Source organism: Diadema antillarum, unplaced genomic scaffold (assembly GCF_040938485.1).
Source record: "Diadema antillarum isolate AM-2024a unplaced genomic scaffold, OU_Dant_1.0 seq00001629_RagTag, whole genome shotgun sequence".
Lineage (NCBI taxonomy): Eukaryota > Metazoa > Echinodermata > Echinoidea > Diadematoida > Diadematidae > Diadema > Diadema antillarum.
Window position 1 is genome coordinate 598,942 of NW_027272338.1, and position 10,061 is coordinate 609,002.

Below are 10,061 nucleotides of genomic sequence, written 5' to 3' on the forward strand. Positions count from 1 at the left end.
AATATGGAACATGAATAAAAAAAAATAGAAACGCGCCAGAAAATCTATTGGGCCCTAAATATTTGTTGACCTCTGTGACCTTTGACCTTGTGATAAACTTGAACTCCCAAAGGGACATCTACCATCCAAGTTTGGTCACAAACGGACACAGGGATTAAAAGTTATGAGCCATAATCGAAACACGCATTGAAAACTTATCATTGGGCCCTAAAAGTTTGTTGATCCCCGGTCTGTGTCCTTTGACCTTGTAATGACCTTCACCTCCCCAAGGGACATCTACCATCCAAGTTTGGTCACAAACGGACATTTTGATCAAAAGTTTTGAGTCATACTGTAATCAGACGCGCCATAAAGAGTTAAGATTGGGCCCTAAAAGTTCATTTACCGCTGTCTACGACATTTGACCTTGCGGTGATCTTCAACTCCCCAAGGGACATTTACCATCCAAGTTTGGTCACAAACGGAGAAAGGGATCAAAAGTTACGAACCTTAATCGACACGCGCCGTAAAAGAACTAAACATCGGGCGTTAAATTTCATTGACCCCCTGCCTGTGACCTTTGACCTTGAGATGGCATTTTTGTTTGGTAAAATATGCAACTTCGTATAACCACTCTTCCCTCTAAGTTTGATTGAAAAAGAAGTCTACAGTAGAGAGCTATTCATTTTTTTTTTGTGCGTTGCTGACAAACGACGGACGACGGACGACGGACGACGACGGATGGACAGACGCCGCAGGCGATCCCAAGTCTCCCCTCACCTATAGTGGGCTCGACCAAAAAAAAACAAACAAACAAATAAACAAAACAACAACAACAACAAAAAAAGCAAAAACAAAAATATCATCGGAATCTGCACCAAATGGGCGTAACAATATCATGACAGGTCATGAATATCCAAATTAACGTACAAAACACCCTGGCCCGAATTCACGAACGTGGTACAAATGAAACCATGGTTTAAACCATGGACAAAAACCATGGAGCGCCAAGTGTCGCACGGAGTATTTCATTACGGAATTGGTCATTTCGTCGACAAAATGACCGTTTCGTTAACGAAATTACTATTTCGTGGACGAAATGTTCATTTGGTTACAAAATGCTGTCATTTCATTACAAAATAATACATGTAATTTCATCGACGAAAATGACTGATTTCGTAACGAAATATTCATGCGACACTTGGCCCTCCGTGTTTTTTGTCCATGGTTTAAACCATGGTTTCGTTTGTACCACCTTCGTGAATTCGGGCCAGGGTGTCTTATGCTGTTATTTACGGGCAGTATAAACAGCAAAGGGTCAATCAGAGATCAATTTCGGTCGAGTTAGATTGATCTTTGTTCATGTAGTCCCAAGATATTGCTGGATGTAATGCGGGACTATCATATGACATAAGTTACTCACTGATTATACTGGTGCAGAATCGTTGCATATTGCATTATTCTGAATGTGAGCAATAATACTTTCCAAATCGACGATGGAACATGCCAAGTTGAAGCCACTCATGGACGACCCCGACTACTACACCAAAGCTTTCCATGTGTTCGCCAACCGGTCAGATAAGTTCGAGATCCAAGCCAAATGGGAAGAAAAGTTTCTTCCTGGAGTGGTGGAAAGGCTCGTAGAGCTTCTACCCGCAGACTCCAAAGTCAGAATGTTGGGAATCGGCAGCGGTTCAGGTAAGAACTTTAACCCTTCGTGTGCTTGAGTACTGATTGACACAGAAAACCCCATAGCATTGTCCAAAATTTCTGTCCAAAATTTCTGGCAAAACGAGAACATTGTCATCATAAAACAAGTTGAGGATGAAAATGTTCAACGTATTCTGCTTCGGTCGTATAGTGAACAGAAAAAATAAATTTCCGGACGGATCGATACTAACGGTATCAGTTTCGGGCTTGTTTTCTGAAACAGCTAAACTCGATTCTTAACCTGGGTGATTCGCACATTATCATTGACGTATAACCGGTTACAAGTTCGTTGCTGATTTATTCTTTGATTGATGTAAATTCTGCAATTCGATAAATGTGACCGTGCATCACAAAACGAACAAAAAGTCGCACACACTGATTTTGTGTGAGGACTAAAGATAGGTGAAATTGGTCAAACGAGTCGATCTTGACTTTTTCATAGTTTTCAGGAAGAGCAAGTCTTCTTCAACATAATGCTAAACTTTGGGATCATAAAACGCAGAAAAAACGAAACCGGGTTTCCATGCAACTTTTTACAATCGAAATCATACATTTTCTTTATGAGATATACATCAATGGAAAGATAAACTTTTCTTCTTTCATTAATCGTTTGATGTACAACTTAATGTTCATCGTTCATGCATGACTGAGTTAGAACAATGAACGGTGGCGCTACCAAATTTTTATTTGCACGCGCAAATTGTGACTTTAAGTGAATTTTTCAGACTTTTAACGTTACGTTTTCGAAAAAACAAAGTTCATTAGCCAAATATTCATATTTTCTTCTTTCATATGAGACCTAACGCGTCAAATTTGAATGACGCGTGCTTGAGAAAAATTTGCATGAAAACATACTTCATTTCTACCGATTGTAAACGGATAGTCGAATAACAAGCATTCAGCTCTACCGACTTTGAGCATTCAACAATGGGCTCATCTGCACCATTGAATTCACACACAACAACCGCAGTGCTACAGTGAATGTTGTTCGGGGTGGGGATATTACAGAGAATGCTGAATGAGACGGAAATCCCATTGTTGTCATTTATTTAGAATAAGCTATAAGACATAACCAAAATTATTGAAGACTAATATCGTGAGTAGGCCCAGGCTGCACGCAGTCCAATAGCTACGGGAAATCAACATTACAACAATGATACACATTTTGATGATTTTGTACCTCAAACTTATTTCACTGTTTTCATTTCTCTCTCTACATTTCCCTCACGCGTGGTTAGTCCTTCATCACTGACAGGGTTTTGAAGTTTTTGAAGGGGGACGTGAACTAGAAAGAGAGGGTACATCACTGTATTTATCACCGAACTTGCGCTTCTATCATTTCAAAGGTGCAAGTGCAGGCAGAAAGTCGTCTTTTCTGGAGGGGGGGGGGGGGGCTTGGAAGTTTTTTTCGGTCCGTTTCTCCCACCTCACCTTCCCAAACATTCCGCTGATGAACACCGTTTGCTCTGCAGTTAGCTGCATGGTCAGGCAAGCTCATGATTATGTGCTAATTTAAGACCCTATTCACAACCGAACGGTCAGTAGCAATCTCTTTTACCCCCTCCCTTCATGTTTGTGTAAATTCATTGAAGTATGAAGACCATTGTTATCTGCCAAGTTGGGCATGTCGGGAAATCTAACTGGCTCCTTATTTACTATGTATCCATCTGGGTAAAATGGAAGCATATTTTCAAATTCAGTTTTCTCGAGCAGGCGTTGATCATTTTTGACGCATGGGATATCATATGAAAGGAGAAAGAATGGATATTAAGGCTATGATTTTATTTTTTTAAAGCAAAAGATTGCTGAAAAAGTCGGAAAACTCATTCAAAGTCGACATTTGCTCGTGCAAATGAAAATTTAGTAGGACTACTGTATATTGTTCTAACTCAGTCATGCACGAATTTTGAACAATGAGTTGAGCATGAAATGAAAGAAGAGAAGCGTATCTTTCAATCCATGTACAACTTATAAAGCAAATACGTAATTATGATCGCAAAGAATTCAATGAAACTCGGTTTCGTTTTTTGGGGGGACACGTTGTATAAGAGGCGCTGATGGCATCGACACTGTTCAATGTAATTTGTTTAAGATTTTCAATTTATTGGTTTCTCTGCTCAAGGACCATGACAAATTCCACGAATGTATACATGGAGCTGTTGATTTATGTACTACATGATGTGAAATTATGAAAATCGTCCGGAATGTCCCTTGAACATGCTGATTTTTTTTTGTCCCATTCATCGCACCGCAAGCGCATCTTGGTGTTAAGATTAAGCGCTTGAGTAGACGCTGTACCTCAGTGCCTCTTTGTCCATGGGCCAAGACCCGAAAAAAAAAAGTGGGTTATTGGTACCACCTGAGGTGGCAAAAACTTTTTGGTGTCATTTTGTTTGTCGGACAAAGATATGCTTATCAAGCTATGACAGCATTTCCAAATGAGCAGCTTAGTCATAACAAATGAATTTTTAACCAATTTGGTCTCGTTTTTATATCCATACACTTCTGAATCGAAACTAACCGCTATACAAAGAAGAGCGATGTCTTCTGTTTGTCCACAACTAGTGTTCTGTTGTAAACGCGGTGCGCTTAGTCTTTATTCAAGGCAGCAAGGAAATATCCCAAGGTTATGATGTTCACAACTGCCACGTGGTGCGATTAGTCTTTATCTAGAACAATGTACCGTTATCATAATATCTAAAGTTCCTTTGGATATTCCCTTCGCTGTCTTGAATAAAGGCTAAGCGAACCGCGTTTACAACAGAACACCTGTGGACATACAGGAGACAGTGCTCTTCTTTGTATAGCGGTTAGTCTCGGTTCAGAAGTATAGGGATATAACAACGATACCAAATTGGTTTAAAATTCATGTATTATGACTAAGCTACTCATTTGGAAATGCTACCATAACTTGATAAGCATATCTATGCCCGGCAAACAAAATGACACCAAAAAGGTTTTGCCACCTCAGGTGGTACCAATATCTGGCCTGGCTCATGGACTATTTTCTCAGTTCACACTTTCCTGAGTGTGTGCTTTCTTTCCAATATTAAGATAGGTTATGAGAGTCCATTTGATTTGAGTTATACATTATTGAATATCTGTATTATCTATAAATAGATTTAGATTAATTTTATATGTGAACTCGATTATCCCATTTTTTACTGCTCAGCCCGCGTACACAACGCGAATACAAAGGAAATTAAACTTTTCATTCAAGATCATTTTATCAATTTTGGAGTTGATCAAGTATATACGTTTGGGATATTTCAAATACAATAGGATTTTTGATAACGAACAAACAATTTTCAACAAAACAATATCCTTTTTATTCGAACCGACACAAACTAGCATCACAGCGCAATGTAATAGACGATCTTGTGTTTGCCAGTACAAGATGTTTAGTCATGTTATTGCACTGTAAAGCCAATAAATGCACATAAATCCAAAGGGCGTAAACATAAAAACAGTTTAATGAGCAAACTCTCACATATAAATCAGTCTCCTGAATTGCCGCAAACGCGATATGCAGACTTGAAACTGTAGATAGCAATATGCCAACCACGTGAATCGGGCAAGTGATGTATATACAATGTTTTAAGTTTATTGTAGTTAATTCTAACACCATTACTTGGAGATTTGGTAGATTCTGTCAAATCTACACGCGCGTCAAACGTGTACATTATTTTTAACTTCTTGAAAATTCCCACAATTGATTTTCACCAAACTTATCAGGTGACATTCCTTGGGTAATACACGGTCTAAAATTGTTCAAATAGACATCACTGTTAAATGAGTGGCTGAAATGTCGGTCAATAATCATTTTAGCCTGGTATCGCGTTGTACCGCTTATTGCAGCAAAAAGAAAGGGCCGTTGATCGAAGTCAAGTCTCAATCTCTCTCTCCCTTTCTCTCTCTTTACCAGTTTTTAACGGTGTTTACCTTCCAGAATATGTGTAGATTGGACCACCGATATAATTTTCAGGTGTTAAACTTTGTCCGGCCATTAAAGATCATCTACTGTGCTTTATTGCCTTCCGTTATCTGTCCGTGTAATCATCGAGTTAGGGAACCTCGCACGTCTCGTTGTAACTGGAACATTCCCATAGATTAATATCACGTTCTATTGAATACAGCTGCCTTGCGTCCCTTGCATCCTGTATAGACGCGTCATATGAAAAAATGCGATAAAATAAAACTACGCAGGAATCTTCTTCGAAGAGTTTCGGCCGAAGGATATTGTTACCAAAGTCTGATTCATGTCCATCTACAAAACTGACAAAAAAAGTACTGAGCTCCCAAAAGAGTTATACCAAGGTAAAACGTCATTATTCAATAGCAAAACGTACGGACACGTAAGGAAACAGAAATCACTTCCAGTGATACCACGTGAAAGGAACATTGTAGAAGAACAAAATGGTTTAATGGCTGTTTTATCTTAGTTTTGATTATGATTATAATCTACGTGACTCTACTTCCATTTTCTTCGTTTTGTTTGTCTACTTGATGTTTTCTCAGTACGTCTATCTTTCGAAATGTTTGTTGTTCAATTTTTCCTTTTTTTCAGTGGACACTTTTTAATGTATCTAGGCCTAAACCTGCAACGTATTTTATTAATATCATCATACCTACGTATTCATTTTACTAATTTGTTTTTCTTTTAGGAGAAATGGACAGCAGTATGGCCGCCATGTTCCGAGCTCGTTTCAAGGCCGTTCACAATACCGTGATCGAACCCACTGCTAGCCAGCTTGACATGTATCGTAAGCTCATCGCCGATGGGAAGGAACGATTTGCCGGAATCGACTTCGACCTCCACCAGGATACGCTAGACGACTACCGAAGGAAGCTGAATGAAACGGACGTGCATCCCAAGTACCACTTCATCAGTGCCATTCACTCAGTCTATTACGTTGACGATTTGAACGACACCATTCGCTATCTACATGACTGTCTGGAGGACGGGGGAATGCTGTTAATCGTCATTATTTCAGGTAAAAGTGAAATTTCACATAGGACACAATACCAATATCATCCTCCACACCCAATAGCGCACATATTCAGTAAGGAAATAGATCACCAGATTTACATTTTGAAAGTTAAAGAAAAAGATTTCCATTATATGATTGTGACCCTGCACCTCAAAACAAACAAAAAGTCACCAGTCATGAATTTTTAGTTAAGACAATATTCTGAAAGAGGAGACTTTAAGCTTTAAAATGATGTATAACTCAAATCAAGTGGACTCTCCTAACCTATCTAAGTATTGGAAAGAAAGCATAAACTCAGGAAAAGTGTGAACTGAGAAAAGAGGCTCTGAAGTACAGTGTCTATTCAAGCGCTTAATCTTTACCAAACCGTGCTGGCTGTGGGATGAATGGGACAAAAAAGAGGAAGTAAACCACCAGAGTAACAACAATGAAGGGATTATCAGATTAAATTGAAATTAGGCATGCCTCATTAGCACATTCTGTCCATAATTAATGCCAACTTTCAAAGCAGTAGCACTATCCTTTCAAAAGTTATTAGAGTTGAAAGTGAAGAGTGTGGACAAGGTTTTTCAGAAATGAAAAAGGGATTCTAAAGACACACCTAATCACACAATTCTACCAAAAATGTTCGAGATAAACTGCTAAAAAAAAACGCACTTTCCTGCCCGTTTTATGATACCAAATTTTAGCATAGTGTAAAAGAAGACCCGCTGTTTCAGAAAATATGAAAAAGTCAAGTTCGGCTAGGTTGACCCATTTCACTTATTTTCAGTCCTCACGCAAAATCAGTGTGTGCGACTTTATGTTCGTTTTGAGGTGCACGGTCACGATTATCGATTCAAATTCAGTCATATCAACGGACGTAAAGGGTAAAAAGATAGAAAGGAGGGAATGAGATGAGCTTATTACCTAGAAGACAGTCATGAAATATCGGTGTGAGATGTGGAATACGGAACATGAGTGAAGCGTATTTCAAGGATTGAAATGCAATTTGAAACTCAATAGCCGCGGTCACACTGGCAAAAGATCAGAAAGTTTTAGTTCGCGATCATTAAGATCTCGAAATTTTGTAATTGCAAACTTTTGCAAATGTTCTCGCGAAACTTTTCGCGAAACTTTCCACTCAAACAAAGGATTATATCCCCAGTCCCGCCAAACTTCTCGGTCTTTTGCCAGTGTGAACGCTATAATAGAAACTGAGACTTCGCGAAGTTTGGCACGTGGCGAGTCCAACATCTGTTTGCGGGGTCTGCCTCCGAAGAGCGTGGTCAATAGGGAGCTTCAGGTTTGGGGTGCAGACGTTTGAGACATTCTCTTTCCATGCGTCGTGTTGAAAAGTAGCTTTAGATTACGCGGAGACGCAATCTATACGCCCTCATAACTATGATCAGTGCATGAAGCAGCGTTCTCCGTCGTGAATTGAGCGGATATGCGCATCTGCGCATGCTCAGAACATTTTGTTTCCCCTGTGAACATCCCCGTCGCAAGAATCTAAAGCTCCCTATTGTTATGTACAGGTGTGCATTGTAACGTCACAATCACCAGCTGTCAGAAGGAGTGCTCTTTCTTCTCATGCGCAGGCGCACTACTGAGCCAAACTTCTCGATCCGAAGATCGTGAAGTTTAAGAACCACAAAAGATCGAAAAGAATTCGAAATCTTTAGCCACTGTGACCGTGAATCATATATTTATGTTATTCACATCATTTCTGTAGAAAATCCTCTATAAAAAACAACAACAACAAGATCAACAAACAAACAAACAAACAAACAAACAAAGTCACGATTTCAATAAAGTCCATCATTATAACTACCAGCAGCATTGGGGATTTTCTTAAAATCTCTGTATGAGTGTCATAAGTATTAATATTTGAATATCTTTCGTTTTGTTTCCTTCTCTAAACGCATACAAATTTCGGTATGACAAACATGAAATACTATTGTAGAGCCCTGTCACATAAGATGTACTATAATATTGTAGGCTTTGTAGGCATTGTCTAGCCAGTCGTCTAGCACGTAGCTATCTACCGACAAAGTTGGTGCAATGATAATCAGTGTCTGGATTCCATTCACTGTTATCGTTTCCTTGCTTTTAATCTAACCAAGAGAAGAAAAATCTCAATTAATTGACAGATATGTGGTCATTACAATCATTAATCAAAGCTGCAATGTCCCGGTCAGACAAGGATAAGGGAAGAAATTCGCAAAAAAAAAATACCCCTTAGTGAAACAGGTGACCTGGACAAATGACTTTTCATGCTAGTTCGAGGCCACTGGGTTCGACAACACAATATATTATGTAATAGGTGCTTTTACAGGTAGTCTCGTGTACATTATTCCACTGTGGAAACGAAGCCCTCTATCTGTAAGAAACACTTATAGCTGAGAGACAGTCATTCCCACGAAGTTCCATGATTAGTGTCCCATCGTCATAAGTTACAGGTGAAACCGTATAAACTAAATAAAAGAAAACATAGAAAATGAAAATGTTAGATAAACAGTATGAGGAATGTTCCAGGAATATTATGCGCTATATAAGCAGCTATTATTATTATTATTATTATTAATGTTGCATTAATATAATATTCCCAAGTTGGTTTCGCGAGGGAGTCAGTTTACATAGCCAGATCCAACTCATCAGAACAAGCTATTTCTTTAGTGCAAATAAAACGGAGCTAGCAGGGAGGCACTTACGTATTGGCAATACCCGGATTACGTCTAAATATCTATAACAAGATCTATTTCAATCGATGTTTACCCTACTATAGATACGAGTGGCACCTGGCGATTTTGGAAACGCTTCCCCCGTTTCCAGAATAAGAATCAGTACATGTGCACCCAGGACCTTCGCGACGTCTTCACCGCCAACGCTATGCCATTCACAGTCGTGAGCCAGACGTCTCACTTAGATATCACCAGCTGCGTCGATCCCGAGTCGGAAGAGGGCAACCTCATTGTTGACTTCCTTTCCCAAGTCTGCGACCTTCGCGGGTCTGTGACCCAGGAGGTCCATCGGGACGTCCTGGACTACCTGGGCTCCGCTGAGTGCTCGGAGAGGAAAGACGACGGCACAGTGCTGTTCAACAACGACTGGGATGCAATTATCGTGCAGAAAGGCACGAGCCAAAGTTAAATCACTTTCTTTTTCTTTGCGGGTGTGAAACACCATGGGTAGTAAGCCTAAACGAGTGGTAACTATATCTCTTGTTTTCTTTTGTCAGGCCAAGTGTGCTTCAATTCATTTTATATTTAGTTCATTGATCGTCGTATTGAAGGGAGGCAGTCTTGAGACTTTCACTGTACTGATAATTAAGAAGAGTAAAAAATATAACCTTTCACCAGTTTATACGCGTGGAAATGAAAACTGTCTCCGTACGCGATT

At 39.5% G+C, this 10,061-nt stretch overlaps 1 protein-coding gene across 1 annotated transcript; it reads left to right on the top strand.

Moving 5' to 3' along the window:
- The first annotated feature begins 1,475 nt into the window (after positions 1-1,475).
- On the top strand, positions 1,476-9,812 carry LOC139711246 (histamine N-methyltransferase-like). Its single transcript, XM_071623160.1, has 3 exons — positions 1,476-1,677; positions 6,354-6,683; positions 9,448-9,812. The coding sequence occupies exons 1-3, from the start codon at positions 1,476-1,478 to the stop codon at positions 9,810-9,812; spliced, it is 897 nt and encodes a 298-aa protein (XP_071479261.1).
- The last annotated feature ends 249 nt before the right edge of the window (positions 9,813-10,061 follow it).

Bases quoted from the DNA above. Each gene is read 5' to 3' on its own strand.
- LOC139711246 (XM_071623160.1), top strand. From the start codon at position 1,476: ATGGAACATGCCAAGTTGAAGCCACTCATGGACGACCCCGACTACTAC. The intron at 1,678-6,353 runs GTAAGAACTTTA...TTTTTCTTTTAG, and splicing joins GGGAATCGGCAGCGGTTCAG to GAGAAATGGACAGCAGTATG. The intron at 6,684-9,447 runs GTAAAAGTGAAA...ACCCTACTATAG, and splicing joins GTTAATCGTCATTATTTCAG to ATACGAGTGGCACCTGGCGA.